Source organism: Stegostoma tigrinum, chromosome 5 (genome assembly GCF_030684315.1).
Source record: "Stegostoma tigrinum isolate sSteTig4 chromosome 5, sSteTig4.hap1, whole genome shotgun sequence".
NCBI classification, from domain to species: domain Eukaryota; kingdom Metazoa; phylum Chordata; class Chondrichthyes; order Orectolobiformes; family Stegostomatidae; genus Stegostoma; species Stegostoma tigrinum.
In genome coordinates this window covers 60,690,218-60,709,100 of record NC_081358.1, presented here as the reverse complement: position 1 = coordinate 60,709,100, position 18,883 = coordinate 60,690,218, and the positions used below count along the sequence as shown (strand labels likewise).

The 18,883-nt window shown below is 37.5% G+C and overlaps 1 protein-coding gene across 3 annotated transcripts in view; it reads right to left on the bottom strand.

The window, feature by feature from the left end:
• The window catches only part of dcaf13 (ddb1 and cul4 associated factor 13), a 61,327-nt gene that overhangs the window by 19,619 nt on the left and 22,825 nt on the right, over window positions 1-18,883 (bottom strand). For all 3 annotated transcript variants that reach the window (XM_048528655.2, XM_048528656.2, XM_048528654.1), the window contains 2 exons: window positions 13,015-13,179; window positions 4,408-4,543 (listed from right to left, as the gene is read on the bottom strand). In XM_048528655.2, coding sequence (XP_048384612.1) covers window positions 4,408-4,543; window positions 13,015-13,179 — 301 coding nt within the window. The remainder of the gene's footprint in view (window positions 1-4,407; window positions 4,544-13,014; window positions 13,180-18,883) is intronic.

Here is an 18,883-nt window from a genome sequence, read left to right as displayed (position 1 = left end):
GTTTCATGGTAATCATTACTGATCCTAGTTTTATATCCGGATTTTACTTAATTGCTTGATCTTCAATTTGTCAGTTAGTATTATGAAATTTGAATTCTATCAGAAAGAATGTGGGCATTGGACAAGTGAAATTCTCAGGCATTTAAGTCATTCCGGCCAAACCCTCCCTGTACGAGAGCAATGTCACAGTCTTCTGCTTGAATCCATGGTGGGTGTGCAGACCAATAACATCGATGGCTAGCTTGAATCCATTTCAGGAACAAAAGGCAAATCATGGAAAAAAAACAAGGCCATATCGTTTTTTTGGGAATAAAGCTGGTTGTCCATTTGTGCCAGCCATCGGGTCAGATTATCAGACAGTGCTGGGGTAATAACTGGGAGGAAGTATTGTTTGGAAGAGCATGCAGCTATAGTGAAACCAAAACTGGGTATGTGGGATAGACAGTCCCAATCTATTGTGGTAACAACATGGTCATAAAGTTGCGGTTGGTGTTGCTGAGGAAGTCACACTTCTGGAACCATTCTGATTCATGGGCCATAGGAGTCCCTTTAGCTTTCTTCATTTTTGTATGAAGGTTGAAAATGGAACATTTCAAAGTGACTCCAACATCAGCCACTTCAATCACTGTTTTTTAAAAAATTATTTAGATTTTGTGCCCTGAGCAATATAGTGGCATACTGCAAGACAATTTTTTTTTAAAAAGTATATTTTAAATATTTATTTACATAACTTGTGCTGTACTGTTCTATGTACTATGTTCTATAACTCAATGTAGAAAAATATCCTAACGATGATTGATAGAAAACAGATAATTTTTGATGTACATTTTGACAATGAATACTTAAAGCTATTGCTATTAAATCTGACCCAGGAGTAACTGCTTGAAGTTGAAACCTGAACGTGTACAAATAAAGTATGACATTTTTAGGAACTAATGTAATGAAACTTTCAAAGCAACTCCCTTCATTACCAAAGACTGTCCAAACTCCAGGGCCAAACCTTGCTCAGTAGTGTATTTTGCAGAACATGCTGTTACTTAGATTTTATCCTGTATTATTCAGCTCAAAATTTCTCTATGGCATAGCCTGATTCACAATGTCATTAAGAATGGATGTGACAAGGGCAATAGGTCATTTAAGACCTCTATGAATGGCGAGTCCAATAATCTACTTCCTTCACTGTTAAATGATCAAGAATACAGGAACAACTTAAAGGCGCAAACTGAAGTGGGTGAATTAAAAGTCAAATCAGACACTGAGGCAAAACTAAACAGAAATAACGAACAATAGCTCGAGACAAGAAGAATGAAGATAGAAAAACAATGTAAGAAAAAAAGTGCCCCAGAGGAATTAACTTCATAAATTTTAAGACTGAGCATCAACCTGTAAATTCTTCCAACACACACCGATGCTAGGTTGCAAGAACGTAACTCATTAAATTAATTGTTTTTCAAAAAGTACATACAGACATCTCTTGACTTGGGTGATGGATTACAACTCTGGGTGGCTCAGTAGTTAGCACTGCTGCCTCACAGCACCAGGGACATGGATTAGATTCCAGCCTCAGGTAACTGTCTGTGTGGCGTCTGTACACTCTTCCAGTGTCTGCACGGTTTCCTCCCACAGCCCAAAGATGTGCAGGCTAAGTGGACTAGCTATGCTAAATTGCTCATAGTGTCTAGGATAGAAAATGCGAGGTCAGAGTAGGGCATAGGTCTGGGTGGGATGCAAAACAGAGGGTTGGTATAGACATGATAACCCGAATGGCCTGCTTCCACATTGTAGGGGTTCTATGACATTAACGTGGCACAGGAATAGGCCATTCAACCCTTCAGGTCTGCTTCACCACATTCAGAGTTCATGACTGCCTACTCTTGACGGTGTCTCACCCCTTGGCTTAATAGGACTCTCTCTACTGTTTCAAAGACTCTTTCTGAAAAGGCGGGAGAAGCAGAGCTCCAAAGACTCACAATTCCTAGAGAAAAAAAAAATCTAACCTTATCTTTGAGAATGGACATCCCATAATTTTAAAAGTGTTGTCCCTAGTTCCACATTCTCCGACAAGAGGAAACATCCTTCCACATATACCCTGTCAACACCTCTCAGAATCTTGTGTGTTCCAACTCTTACTCTTCACTTAGTGGAGACAAGCCTTGCAACACCAATATTTTCTTGCAAGACAACCCACTCATTTCAGATAAACTTTTCCTGACCTACTTTCAACATATCTCCATCGTTCCTTAAATAAGGCAACTAATATGGAGCACAGTATTCCAAATAGGGTGGGGTTGTTCATAACTAGGGGGAATTTTTTTTTTAAATAAAAGGTGAGAGAAGAAAGATTTAAAAAAGGACACAAGGGACAAATTTCTTACACTGTGAGTAATTGATGTGTGTGGATTAAACTGGCAAAAGAAAGTGGTGGATACAAGTACAGTTACGAGCTTTAAAAGACATTTTGATAAGTTAATGAGCAGGCAAGGTTTGGAGGGATATGGGCCAAGTGCAGGCAGGTGGGACTATCTTAGTCTGAGAACATGGTCGGTATGGACTGGTTGAACTGAAAAGGTCCATTTGCATGCTGAATGACCGTGTGATCTCATCAATGACAATATACCCCTCTACTTTAGCATTCAATTCCTTAACCATATCCAATTCAAAGCCTAACAGGACTTGCACCTTTGCAATCTTACTTCTCCAGCTACTTTCTCTAACTTCCAAGAGGCTTACAGCAATGGGTTCCTACTTATAAAGTCTCTAGCTTATTGGTTAAAAGCCACAACTTCAGAACAACTAATAAGGGGAAATAAACTGGCTTTCTTTAAGCTTCAAGGATGTTGAATGTTGACCTTATAGAGGTTTATAAAATCATGAAGGGTATAGACAGATATAAAGGTCGGTGCCTTTTCTTTAGGATGGGGAATTTCAAGACGAGGGGGCTGTTTTTTTAAAAAAGGCGAGAGGAGTAAGATTAGAAAAAAGACACAAGGGGCAAATATTTTACACAGAGTGGTTCGCATGTGGAATGAATGTCTTGAGGAAGTGGTGGATGCGGACACAGTTACAACATTTAAAAGACACTTAGATAATTACATGAATAGGTAAGGTTTGTAGGGATATGGACCAAGAGGAAGCTTGAGGGACCACTTCAGTTTAGGATTATGTTCAGCATGGATTGGTTGGACCGAAAGGTCTGTTTCCATGCTGTATGACTATGAGTCTGTGGGTCTATGAGGTGGTTCACAGTTGTGGGCACACTGGAGGCCTTTGTTATCAACATCTGGTCATCATTCCATAGACTGAATCAGCTAGCTACTTGTTACCAACAAAATCATACTCCGTAGTTCTGGCACAACTGCAACTAAACCTTCCTCGCTGCATGAACAAATGTTTTTTTTCTTTCAATCGGTGCTGAACTTTACTTTGCTATTAACACCTACAGTGGACCAATTCTTTGATTTTTTTCCTCTATTAATGCTCCCCTTCACTGGTTTTCTGTGGTGCCTTTGACTGCTAATCTTCCTTGCCCTCTTAACCATTCCTTGGTGTTCCACCTGCTTCTTCACTTATTTCAAAAGCAAAATCTATTGCATTTCCATCTCTCTTTAGTTCTGAAGAAGAGTTATGTTGGACTCCAAGTATTAACACTGTTGCTCTGTGGTGTTACTACCAAGCCTGCTAAATTTCTGCACCGTTCTCTGTTGCCGTTTCAGATGGCAGAATTTTGTTTTTATTTTTACAGAACGATCTCCAGGTTATGGAGATCATGTCCAGTCTGGTTGGAATCATATCATACACTGGATAAAGTCATAATATCTTCGGTTTTTATTAGGTACCAAATAGTTCAAAAATGATCAAATGATAAATAATGTAGTTGGTATCCTGACAGATGCACCTCAGTCTAAGTACTTCTGAAACTTTTTGTTTTCATTTCAGATTTTAAGCTTTTGCAGCATGTTGCTTTTACATTGTTGGATTCAAAATCCACAAATTATTGATTCTTTTATCATACATTAACATTTTAAAGCACTGAAACTGTATCACAAAACAGAAGCAATTGGGTCATGAAATATTCCACACTGTGGAACAGCTTGAAAGTACTCAAAAGTTTGCACATGAATGTTTCTGTTAATAAGTTGAACTTGTGACTTAAAAGGTACTTACACACATTTAATTAGGTATATTTTCCAATTTTCCACTACAATTCATACCCATTGTACAAAAAGAACCATTGCAATTTGAAATAAGAGTTCTCTATAGCATTCTTTAAAACTTTGTGATATCATATATAACCATATAAGCAAACTGAGGATTACTGTATAACACCAGTAAATCAGGAATTAGTCATCATGTAAATTCATTTTAGAATGAATACTGGGAGAAATCTTTTCAAATACTGTAACTTACCACACCAAGCTTTTCAGAAGCATTAGCCTTCCACAAACGGATATTCATTTCATCAGAACCACAAAGTATATACTTGTTATCAGCAGACCACTTTATACACATGACGTGCTGCATACGTTTTGTATGGTACACCTCCCTAGAAGATAAAATTGTCATATTTATCAAAACATGATGCTAAGACAGACAGAAAGCCTAAAGTGAATCAATAACAGAAATAAATCAACACAGAGTGGGTGGTCCTACAGGTGACGGCAACATAAAATGCCAAATGCATCGACTTTAGAATGATGAATGGCACATATTCTCAAAATAGCATGTCCATGCTAGGAATTTTACAACCTAAACCACACATGAACACTAACAGCACAAACTGTCATTTCTTACAGTAGCACTACAATAAGTTAAAATAACTGGAATGTAGTTCATATGTAAGACAAAACATATAAATGGCAAAGAGAGTGTTTATGAACACAGTTAGAACCAATAAAAATAGAAATTTGTGAAATCAGACGAGGAAAATGAGTTAACATTTTCCAAGTTGGCATTAAATGGTTTCATATTAAGTTCAGATAACAGCAAATTTAAACAAGTGCCACTTTCAATTGATTCTAAACAATTCAGGATTGGTTAAAAGTAATCTTGAGCAAATACGACATTTTGTTTTGTCTAAAGTATATCTGTGAATACTTCTTACATTTAGATAGAACGCCTTTAGCTTTCTCTTTTTCAGGCAGTCTCCTGAGGCACTAATAACTTATTCCTTTTTGTTATCCTTAGTGTCCTTCCTGACCCACCTGACATACTTTACCCAAAACCTTGCTTGACTGTAGATCTTTGGTTGTAGATCAAACTTATAAAGCTACTCTTGCCCCACCAATATTAGTGTAAAGCCCCATGTAATGAAATCAAAACAAACTAATCTAACAACTGTACTTGCCAAAATTGAATAATTTAAAAAATTAAGTTTAAGATTAAATACCTCACCAAGTAATTAGAATTGTATACAGAATGATCTAGGACTTTCCTATTGAATGACAAACATCAAATTCTGTAGAGTTTAGTCCCACAAATTTATACCTCTCAAATTCTAAACACTTAGTTATAAGGAGGTTATTTTATTCAAAGCAGCATACACAACTGATTGTACTTGGTGGCAGGACGTGTAGAAGTTCACATTTCTTAAATCTTAATCTCCAACTATAAATCACTGAAGTATCATTAAATAAATACATGCAAACCTCACCACATTATTTTATGCATTTAGGATGCCACTTTTAGGGGATTAGAAATTTCATGACATGGTTATGACTGCTTGCCACGTTGCCTGTTGTTGTTTACCTCAATGCTAATTTAAATCTCCACCCCATTCAAACTATGTCTTCTCTAATTTCTGCCTCGAACATTATACAGATGAAATATAATTGATGCTATAGAAGGGCACATCTTCCTTTGATTAAAACTTTATCACTCAATATTAGCACAAAAATTTCTTCAAAAGAACCAAAACTTGTAATGATTCTCCAAACTACTCTAAACTGATCCATCAAGCTGAATTTGATGATCAGCAATGAAGCAATGGCATCCACTGCTAAATGTAAAGAACTGTTCTAATAATCACTGTGGAATAGTCTTCTCCTTTCTCAATGGAAGTTTAACTCTGGCACAGAGATGAATCCAACACAGCCAGATCAGCAAACAGGATAAGTAGCAAATGACTATGAAACATTTCACATAGAACAACCACTGAAATACGACTGAACTTCACTTTTGAAAATAAAGCATACAACTAAACATACTCATTGAAAACAAAGTTTTCATACAAATTAAATGACTGCTTTAAATTAGCATTCCTCCCCAAAATGTAGCATCCTTCATCAGAACAACTCTTTACACATTTTTTAAATTATAAATTTAATACAATAACAAATTCAGAGTGTTTTACTTTTTTTTGACTAACTCATGGAATAGTATACTATTGGAAATATTATCCTTAGGGAAGCAATTTATTCAGACTTAGGCATTAAACTGTCATGAAGGCAAAACAGAAGGCTATTTCATCCAACAGATTTATAGGTTTTCTATGAAGCAATCCAGTCAGCCCCATTACCCACTATATCCATGCAAGTTTGTTTTCCTCAAGTCTAACTCAATTTACTTTTGAAACCACTGACTGCCTCCACTTCTACGCCATCATCCCTTCAGGTTGCTCAAATACTGCATAAAAGTTCTTCTTCACATCTCCTGCATATCATGCAAGGCAGATTTTTGATAGAAAAAGGAAGTCATGGGTTACGAGGGACTAGCAGAAGATTGGATGCAAAATTACAACCAAGTTAGCCATGAATGGTGGAACAGGTTTGAAGCGACAAATGGCCTCCTCCTTTGCTTAAATTCAATGTTCCTAGAAATATTAAATCTGCTGGTCTAAGCCCCTTTAACAACTAGCCAATGTTAACAGATTTTCTCTACCTTATACAAAGGTATACAAATTTTGAGAGAGATTGTCCCTTAATCTAATTGGCTCGAAAGGAGGAAACTTTAGATTCTCCAACATAATCATGTAGCTAAAAACTCCTCATCCTTGGAATTGTTCTGGTAAATCTCCTCTGCTCCCCCTTAAAACTTTCACATCCTTGCTGAACTTCAGTAACCAGAACTGGATACAATAATCCTAGTTGAGTCCTTCCCAGGGCTTTATAAATGTTCAGCATAACTTCAGAAGTTCTATAAAGCCAAAGATCCCTTATGTCTTCCTAATAACTTCATCAAAATATCTCGCCACCTTCAAAATTCTATGCATATGAACAGTGACTGCACACCCATTAGAAACCCGCCTCTAAATGTAACGGCATGTTAGTGATCCATAAAGTCTTGTAGGCTATCTCACGTTTACACAGCAACAAACCAACAGCCTGCTACCCCATGCTTTAAACGCATTCTATATGAATGCGGCTTTTTGTAAGATTAATGGCCTGGAGTCTGCAGTCAGTGGTGAATCGAGGTATTCACTGACTTTGAAGTAAGCCTCGCTGAGAGATCTCATTATCTCTGAGATCTTCATCATCATTGTCACGTGGTAGTACAACAACTGATTCTTGCATTTGTTACTGGGCATTGCGGATGTGAAGGTGATCAATCTACTCGAGCAGCCAATCACAAGAAATAGCTTCACAGAAATACTTTCCCCAATCAAAACAAAGTAAAAAGCAACAAACTAACAGCATTTTCAAAAATGTATTTGTAAAGAACAAATTAAAGAATAGGGTACAAACATGGGGTGAAGACACAAGTTAAAAAATTCTGTAAAATCTTACCTAATAATTAAGGTGAATGTCACTGAACTAGTAATCAAGAGGATTAGGTTAATAGTTCAACTAAATCTGGACTGTCAAGTCAGTGACAGTAATAGTGATCATTAAACAATCATACCTTCTTACAAAAGTCAATTTGGCTCACTACATTCTTAATGAGGGAAAGCTGCTATCCTCCCCTATAAAGGGTTGACCTACAATATGAATCCAGGCAAAGTCATGTGTTAGACTCTTAAAAATGGTTGAGAAAACCATTCAGTTCAAGGAAAACTGGGATGGGCAGCAATGCTGGACTTATTAGCAACACCCACATCCCATTAAATGACAGAGAAAAAACAATACAGGCCATTTAAACTTTCTTAATCACTTTGTCCTTATAAACCCAGAAACAGGCAACTGAACAAAGTGTAACTTTTTAAAATGGGGTTCTGACAACATTGTGGAAGCAAAAGAGGGGAGGCTCTCACTCATTTCAAATGATTGTTGACTCAGAGGAAATTTTACAGCACAGCCCAATTTCCTGTAAATGGCACTTAAATTAAAAAGATTGCTTTTCAGAATGGGGGCTTGTGACCAGTGGTGTGTCCATCGCTTTTCATGATTTATACAAATGAATTGGGTGTCAAAATAGGACGTATGGTTAGTAAGTTTACAGATGACACCAAAATTGGGGGAGTAGCGGACAACGAAGGAGGTTACGTCAGATTTCAGCGAGACTTGATTGCATGGGCCAATGAGTGACCGATGGAGTTTCATTTAGATAAACGTGAAGTGCTGAATTTTAGAAAGGCAAATCAGGGCAGGACTTATACTGTTAATGATAAGGTCCTAAGGAGTGCTGCTGAATGAAGAGACCTTAGAGTGCTGGTGCACTGTTCCTTGTAAGTAGAGTCACCGGTAGACAGGACAGTAAAAGCGGCATTTGGCATGCTTGCCTTTATTAGTCAGTACATTGGGTACAGGAGTTGGGATGTCATGCTGTTTCTGTGCAGGCCATTGGTTAGGCCACTTTTGGGGTTCTGCTTCATAACTGGTCTCCCTGCTATAAGAAGCATATTGTGAAACTTGAAAGGGTTCAGAAAAGATTTACAAGGATGCTGCCAGGATTGGGGTGTTTGAGTTAAAAGGGGGAGGCTGAATAGGCTGGGGCTATTTTCCCTCAAATATTGGAGACCGAGGGGAAACCTTATAGGAGGTTAATAAAATCATGGGGGGCATGGCAGTTCATCCTAGCCAAGGTACTTTCCGCAGGATATTAGAGTCCAAAACTAGAGGGCATAGGTTTAAGGTGAGGGGGAAAGATTTAAAGGGGATCTAAGAGGCAACTTTTTCACGTAGAGGGTGGTGCATGTATGGAATGAGCTGCCAGAAGAAGTGGTGGAGGTTGGTACAATTAGAACATTCAAAAGGCATCTAGATGGGTATACGAATAGGAAGGGAATACAGAATGTGGGCCAAATGCTCACAAATGGGACCAGATTAATTTCGGATGTCCGGTTGGCATGGACAAATTTGGACCAAAAAGTGTCTCTTTCCATCCCGTACGGCTCTATCACTATAATTCTAATGCCCTCTTAAATGCCACTATTGCATCTTCCTCTACCACACTTTCTGACTGTGATTCAGTCAAGTGGCTGGGTTTGAAGAAGCATCATTTGTGACCAATGCATCCAAGGCAGAGAAAGTATTTTATAGACAATGTGAATGCTGACTTTGCTTAGCAGTATGATTTCAATCGTTGGAATCCACATAGGATTTCAAATTGACATTGTTATACTTTCAACACCGCCTTAAAGCTAGGATCAGTCAGCTACTTCCCATGGACTGGGCTGGCAATTGCAATTTGTTATCAACCTTCTTCCCAGTTAGTTGACGGCTGAATCTTCACCATAGTCTGCACTGTTCTGCCTTATGCAAAGACACAATGATTGATGCAATTAACCGATCATCCATTTTCTCCTTGCTTCCATCCACTATTTTTTCTCTCCATTCTTCCTTCCATTAATTATCTTTATCTAACATCTATACTAACGATGTGAAAATTCCATGTTATTCTCTGATGTTACACACAATTTTGTCCCATCATTTCCTGCAATTCCTCATTAATTTTTCTGTTTTTGTACAAAATGAGCACCAGCCTATTTGTCCAAATTTTAACTCTCAAATTTAGCAACAGCCATATAGACAAAAATTTATTGCCCATCCTGAGTTATTTGAGGTGGCAGCAGTGAGTCACCTCCTTGAACTGCTACAGTCCACGTGGTGCAAGTATACCAACGGTGCTGTTCGGCAAAGATTTCCAACATTTTGACTCAACGACAATGAAGAAACAGCAATACAGGTCCAAGTCAGATAAGAGGAAAGTATTGCAGATCTAAAATAAAAAGTGCAACAGAAACTCAACAAGTCATGCAACAGCCACAAGTATGGCAACTTACCATGTAGAATCAAATATAATTCAACCACAAAAAAAAACTGAAGAGGGCTGGAAAACTATTACTTTATGTTATTGACGGAGGGAAGAGAAGAGCAAGTGATATACAGATGGTGAGGGCTCACAGAGCAGAACATGAGCTGACAGAAGGTAAGTGATATTAGATAAGGAATACATGCTAGTGGTAGAAACAGTAGGTTTCTATACTGAACAGTAGAAAACAGTCACTTTGCAGAAGGTGAATAAGTGCAAATGAGACATGATTATTGGGATAGGGAAGGGGAGGAAGACATTTTAATCAAAATGGGAAACAGTGTCCATCTACTGAAGTTGTACTGAAACATGGGTCTTAAAAGCTGCAAAGTGCATAAATCGGTGCTGCTCCTCCAGCTTGCATGTACTGCTTATACTTTGCTGCAGCACTGTAGCAAGTATAGCAAAATAGCAAGACAGTGTGTTAAAAAAGGCAATAGTTTGGATGTTGACTTGGAAGAAGAGGCTGAATGTATGGTTGATATCTGAGTCATCAGCAAATGTAAGCAGGGAAATAAGTTAAGTGGAGGGTGCAGATAGGTGCAAGGTCAAAAATGTGGGGGATGAAGCATAATGTGGGAAACTATGAACTTGTTCACCTTCCCGGAAGAAAAGAAATGCAGTCTCTTATTCAAACAGAGAGACAGTGCACGAGAGTGACTGCAAAATTCTGAGATATAGCGGGATCTGGCACGTGCATCATAAAACATCGAATGCAGATAAATGGAATGTTGCCGCTTATTGTAAAGAGAAATGGATTATAAAAGTAGCAAGTTTAATTGCAGTTGCACAGGATCTTTTTTAAACTAAATCTAGACTACAGTGTACAGTTTTGGTCTCCTTATTTAAAGAAGCACATAAACGTATAAGAAGCAATTCATACGTGTATTTGGCCAATGCCTGGGATTAGGAGGCTACTTGATGCAGAAAAGTTGAACATGATGGGTCTGTATTGATTGGAATATAAAAAGAATGACGGGTGATTTATTAAAAGGTGCAAGACCATAAGTGGACTCCACCGGGTGAATGCTAAAAGGGTGATTCATCTTGCGGGAAAGACTAGAATTAGGGAACTCAGTTTACAAATAAGTTGTCTCCCATTTAAGATGCCAACAAGAAGAATTTTCTTCTTGCAGGGTACAAGTACTCTGCCCAGGGAAACTATGAGGGCAGTGCTCAAAAGAGATAGGAGTAGAAGCAGGCCATTTTGCCCACCGAGACTTGTCCAACAGCTGATCATGGCAGATCTGATAATTGTCAACTCCATCTTCCTGCTTTTTCTCCATAAACCTCAATTTCCTTACTGATTAAAAATGTGTATCTTCACCTAAAACATACATGACAGATTCTTGACTAACAAGGAGTCAGATAAGCAAGAATGTAGTTTTGAGACAATAAATCAGATCAGCCGTGATCTTGATAAAAAATGGAGTAGGGGGCTGAATCGCCTACTCCCACACCTAATGCATGCTATGTTCATGAGGTATGGCAGTATTCCCATGTAACTGCTGCCCTTTTCCTTCTAGGTACAGCTTGCAGGTTTAGAAGGTGCTATCAAAACAGTCTTGGTGAGGTGTCGTAGTGTATCTTGTACGTGGTACACGCTGTTGCCCCTGTGAAGGCACGGCCAGATGTAGCCAAAGCAATTTTAGAGGACATGACGATGTGAACCCAGATCAAGTGTAGGATGTATTTCAATAAAAAAAGTCAGAAAAGGAGATTAAAAAAGTCAAAATTCTGAAGAAGAGTCATTGTACTCGAAACATTGCTTCTGCTTCTCTCTCCAGAGATGCTGTATGACTTGCACATTTCCAGCACTTTATTTAAATATCAAAGTCAAAATTGGACAATAGTCTGCAGTGCACCTCTCTCACTGTGTATTTAAGCACACTCCATTTACATCAGCCCTCACAATTAGTTTCTTTCCTGCTGCAGCATTTATTTTAAATATTACATTCTCACTTGCTCCCTTTCGCTATCCACTCTACTCACAATAGAAATGTGCTAAGTTCACGTCATTCAAAGAGCACCTCCTTCCCAAGTGCTGTTTATAACTGACACTTTATCCACTGGACCCACACCTGCTTTAGGACCATAGCTCTAATATAAGGCTACTGCAGAAATCCAGAAGAGTGCGAATCAGAGATGCACTCTCAGACTGGAAATTTTTAACCAGCAGAAAAGCACTGGCAATTAGATTACTTGATAACATGGTGTGATGACAATTGATTTCAGTCTTGAAAATTTCAACTGACTCAGAATCCATGTATTGAAATGCCCTGATTTACAGGGTCACTTATATCCCAAAGCAACTTCATTTATCTCTAACTCCATTGTAAATGCATGGCGTGTCAAGTAAACAGTAATGCGTTTAAAAAACAAAGTCAAAGCGAGACAGATGATAATTGATTAAAATCCAAGTCTTGGAATGTGGGTGGCTTGAAAAAGTGCAAGACGTCAGATCTAAAATCCAAACATTTTTCTACCCCAATTCATATTGTCAATTCATACCCCAATTCATCGTCAACTAAAATTCCTTTCCTCCAAGAGCAAGTGATATTAAAAAAATTAAAGAAAAAGTTTGAAAACTATAGACCAGAATCAACAGCCAAGCAAAACTGCTTCACATGATACCATCATACACATTACTCTGTGGAGAATTTCAATCCATCGATATTGAGAAGCACAGCCAAATTGATTGCCCAGGATAAAACAAAGCACAAAGTTTTAGAAAATAACAAAGAAAAACAACAAAAGTGGAAAAATTACAGAACCTTACTATGCTGAATCAATGCGTTAGCATTAAAATAAACTTTTGAAGTCACTAACCTGCTGTGCCCTTTGTCTGTAGGGAAAATACGTATAGATTTATCAAAGCTGGCCGAGACAAATTCTTTTCCTGTCGGAGAGTAATCAACATCAAGTACCGCCGATACATGATCCATATGCACCATTACAGGACTATCAAGATAGCGCATGTCAAATGTATATAAGCTGCATTGGAGGGAAAAAAAATTGAAGAATCAATCTGCATCAGATACTGAATTGTAGGTAAATTTTTTTAATACAATAGAAGGAAAAGGAAAAAGATCTATTTGCACTTCTTGTGTTTTGGGGAAATAAAGATAAAACAAAAATCAACAGCATTTAAAGAGTATTATATACACAGAGATTAAAGATGACTACAGATATTAGCAAAAAAAAAATGCAACCTGACATTAAACAGTGCCCGCCAAGTTCTTTATCATGTCATTACCCATTTTGATCTTGCTTCACAAATACTAATACTTCTAACATTGAGCATTTCCATTTGAAAGTCCTGCAATTTTTGAAGCTCTTCACCTTATTGAAAGAAATCTTCAGTTCTGAACAAGTCACACCAAACTCGAAATTTAACTCTACTTGTCTCTCCGCAGATGCTGTTAGAGCTGCTGAAGTTGTCCAGCAATGTGTTTGCTTCAGATTTCCAGCATCTGCAGTATTTTGCTTTTATTCTAATTTTAATTATCTCTTAACTTAGCCTTTTGTCCTTTGAGAACAATCTTACCAACTCCCCTACCCTGTGCATTATTGGTTTAAACCTCCTTTGTATCTTTTCCAGAGCCTCACATATTTAGTACTGTGGGGTGACACAAATTTACGTAATAATCCAGCAGAGATAGAATCAAAAAGAGATGTAAAGGATTAGCATGATTCACTTATGTTATATTCAATTATTCTAAAATAAGCTATTTAATATGTATATTAAATGGTCTTCACACGCCCAAAGGTTTGTGAACATGCGCCACCAGGTTCATGCACCCCTCTAAAATAACACCAGCTAAACTATATTTCATTCCATTGCTATTTGTCCCAAAGTGCAGATCTTCAAAATTAACAGCATTGAATTAAATTTGTCACTTCTCAAATAAAGCTTGCTTTCATCGTGCACAATGCTCAACACATCACAGAGGGTGTACAATTCTATCTACAGTCGAAGTCTGTTTACATATACCACAAAAAGGCATACACCAAAAATCAAACTCTAGCACACCTAGACAACAAAGTGTGAAGCTAGATGAACACGGCAGGCCAAGCAGCATCTCAGGAGCATAAAAGCTGATGTTTCAGGCCTAGACCCTTCATCAGAGAGGGGGATGGGGTGAGGGTTCCGGAATAAATAGGGAGAGGGGGAGGCGGACCGAAGATGAAGAGAAAAGAAGATAGGTGGAGAGGAGCGTATAGGTGGGGAGGTCTATTGCCCAGGATAAAACAAAGCACAAAGTTTTAGAAAATAACAAAGAAAAACAACAACAAAAGCGGAAAAGTAAGCTGCTTTCCTACAGCTAGAAAAACCATCTTTCATTATTCTGATTTACCTCTTTAATTCCTATTCTTTTGTTATGGCTTTTGGACCAGAAATTATCAATGTATCTTAGAAGAAATACTTTGACATATCTACATACCTCTTCACAATCACCCCAACTCTAAACTACATCTCAGAAGCCAAACAAACCTTTGTGCTCAGAAGAGACATTTTTATGCATGACCAATGTAATTATTTTCTGCATTTAAGTACTGCTCTGATATTTAAAATTTCACATATTCATTCCAAACTTTATTCTGGACTGAGTAAATGCAAATGAATTTACAATTTGAGTCACGTTATGTATGTAATATATTCAAACTCAAATGCTGGAAGCTCCTACAAAATAAAATCCTTAAAGAAAAGTGTTAAAAATACATGAACAAAAACGATGGCAAACAGGTATGGTACATTGTCTCCTTACTGTCACGATAAAGCACGTTACAGAGAGGGCACCGGATACTCTGCAGTGGATAAGTCAGCCAAAGATTCAAGTATACCTCAGTAACAATGAAGGAAAGGGTGTATTGAGGTTCAAACAATACTTCAGAAGCTAGGTTAAAAAAAATTTAAAAGACAACCTCAAAAAGGTCATAAACTCTGAATTATCTCCTCTGCCACACTTTAGCAACAAAAGAAATCTGAAGATAGAAATAATTAGTGCATGGCTCGAGGTCTAGTGCAGGGAGCATTTGAGAATCACGTGCATTAGGACTAGTTATGAGGCAGGAGGTATCTACTCAGAAGTTATGGGTTACACTTTAAAGTAAGTTCACAAATGTGGATGGGTAGTATTTAAACTAAATTGGCAGACATACAGGAACTAGCATACTGAATTAGAAAAGGAGAACAAAGGTATAAAAAGTGAGAGTTCTGGACAATACTAGAGAGTAAAAAAAAACTTACTATGTCGGGTAGTAATACATATAAGGAGGACTCAGAGGTCTGGAAAATAGGTATAGAGTGCACACAATGTATGGGGAGTAATATTGGTGGACAACAAGCACAAAATAGCTTTGCAGGAATATCATGTAGTGACAACAACAGAAATGGTGAGAACTAGGCACTCTGTATTCAAGATGGCAGTTTTGAATCAGTGAAAACCAGGTAATGCGTGAATAAAAGGTTCTTAATGGGGATATACAAGAATCCATATGCTTAGAGTTGAGGAGCAAGAAAAAGAAAGGCATGCTACTAAGGGTACTCTAAAAGGGTTCCAGGAATGAGAAGAAAAATGTTCAGGGAAAACACAGGTGTGAAAGAATTTCAGAATGGAGTTATTAAGGGGCTTTATTTCTCTCAATATTGATAGGCTTAGAATAAAGGGTGATGAGGATAAGAAAATTCCCAAGCATTTAGCATAAGCAAAGAGCAAGGAACAATCGAAAGTAGAACTAGCTTTAGTGAATTGGTGGTATAGCTTGGCAGAGAAAAATGGAACCAAGGACAGACAAGAAAACTATGAGAACAATGGACAATGAAACAAATGGACAAATGGATGCTTGGAGAAGGACATGCTTCAGATAAAAAGTCACAGCCATTTAAAAGAAGAGTGAGATAAAGACAATGATGAAGCAAAAAGAAAGTCTGATGCATGTCAGGTGAGTTCTTGAAATAAGAAGCAGGTCAAAGACAGTAAGTTGAAATAGAAAATGAGCAGAAAAATAAGACAGGTGTAGAGAAATGAGATTACACATAAAAGGGGACTCAATTTTTTAACCAATATTTTAACACTAAGCAGTTTGAGAAAGGCTGATGGTATACACTAGAACAAAGTACTTTGACTCCTTATTAAGGAAAAGGAATCTAATACAATCTCAGTATAAAGAAAGACATTAGAGATAACATCGGAGTGAAAACTGAAAGGCAGGATGTACGAGGACGTCTGGTGGTGCTTAATGTGGATTATTCACCCAGATTGCTATGTCAAGCCACTGGAAGAGCTTGCCAATCTTCTGTAGATGTTTGTAGGTGCCAGACGGTTGGCAAGCAGCAAATATGTTGCCATTGTTCAATAAAGGGTTCACGAGTACATTTGTATTAACTAAATACCAGTCAGTTTAACTTTGAGACTAAGATTTGAGAACCAATCATGGGCAGATGAGGCTGAGCGGCTAAACGGCCCAACCTTGCTCTTAAATCTTCTATTATTGCGTGGAGTTGTCAAAAATGGTTGGAGAATGGTCAAACTTTATGCTCCCCATGGTCAATGCAAGGATTTCAGAATTTTCCAATGATACACTTGCCGGTGTTGCAAACAGAATGGAAACAAATTTATTGCAATAAAGATGTAATGTCTGTTTGCTTGGATTTTTAATGGTGCCATGAACTACTGAGTATTTAGTTAGTCATGCACACAAAATCTTGAGCTTCATGCACAGGAGGTATTGAGAACAAAAGCAAGGAAGCTTTGCAGAACCTTTATAAAACTCAGCTCAGGCAATAAAAGTATTGTGCTCACTTCTAGTTACTACATTCTGAGATAGTGCACAGGAGATTTATTAGAATGGCTTCAGAGAAGAGGGAATGTAACTCCAAAGTTAGGATGCAAAAGCTGTGGCTATTCCCCTTTTCATGAGGTGGTATTTGATAGAATTGTACAAGGTTAAAACAGGTTTACACAAGGTAGACTAAGAAAAGCTGCTCCAATTAGCTGGTTGTACAAGGACTAGAGAACAAAGACTTAAGGTTTAGGCAAGAAATGCAGAGGAATGACAGGAACAACTTTCTTAATGTATTGAGCGGTAACAGCCTAGAATTTGTTGCTTAAAAGAGTCACAAAAGCAGCGATGAACAATTTCAAAAAGGAAATGGGATGGAAACTGGAGGGAAGGACATGCCAAAGATTATAGGCATTTAGTGGGAAATTAGATCTGATTGAATTGTTCCACATAAAGATGGCATATATGAAATGGGTTGAATGGCTTCCTCCTTTGCTATAATACTAACAGAAAAAAAATTCAAAAGAAAAGGAGTGGGGAGGATTTTAAAATTTTGAACCAAAAACAAATGATCGTTTTTTTTCAAATCTTCTTCTTCAAGTAATAGTGGAAACAAAGTTTTAATTCTCTCTCACTAAATACTTAGAACAAGTCAATTTAGCATTGTTATTAGAGCAAAACAAAGGCATATGTGGGGCTGTCATTCATTATATAGACTTGCAATAAAAAAACTGAAATTTCTCAAAACAGACAGTACCACATGATCAATTAGTTCACTTGTTATCAATAATAAATTCCCATCAACTACTTTAAAAGAAATCAACGAACCTGGAGGATCACCACTGTGAGCATCCATAAAATTAAATGTAGTGCACTCAGATTTTGGCTGCAACTTTGTGCAGTAAGCACAAACTCCATGAATTCGTACAACAAAAGCCTTCCAAAACAAAACATAAGTGAGGTCCACGAGCTAAGTATTGTATTCTTCTGGCTTCACACCGCAATTAATGCAAAAATTAGGGAATAGATGGTTACTTTTATCTAGGACTTGGACAATAAAATTCAATGGAACTTAGCAATCAAAGCTGGTCTGAACGCTGCAAGAATACACTGCTGTCCAGTTTGAAGAGGCTATCTTGCTCCCTTACAGACCAAATGAAAATGTCCTCCCTTACTCCTCTTCTCTGTCTTCTAATGGTCAATTATTTATCAAGGCTAATCTATTAGCCCATGGAATTGGAGGTCTTATGCAGTAACTCATCAAACTCCTTCTGGAAGTCTAAATATATTACATCCACTGTTTCCCTATTATCCATCCTGTTTTGCAAATAATTATGATATTATTTTTATTATTATTATAAAGTTACTATCGACAACAACAACAACAATGATGACAACAACATCAGAATGCACTGCCAGCAGTGGTAGTGGAGTCAGATACATTAGGGACATTTAAGCAACTCTTGAATAGGCACATGGATGATAGTAAAATGTAGAGTACACACAGTAGTTTGAATTTAGAGTAGGATAACAGGTCAGCATAACATCGAGAATCAAAGGGCCTATACTGCACTATACTGTTCTATGCTCTATTTGTCTGGCACGATTTTCCGTTCATACAACCATGTTTACTCTACTTGATTATATTATGGAATTTTAAATGCCCTGCTATTACACCCATTATAATAGATTAACATTTTCCTGATAACAGATGTCAAGGCCTTCAGAGACGGTCCCTAATTCTCAAATATCCAAGTTATGAAAGCTTGAACAAGATCCCATGCACGGATGCATGAATATTTATTTTCAGAGATCCAACATGTGAACATTTATATACAATTACAAATGCCTATTTTATATTGTTCTATATCACATTCCGACTTGTGTACAAATTGACTTGTGAATGTACTCA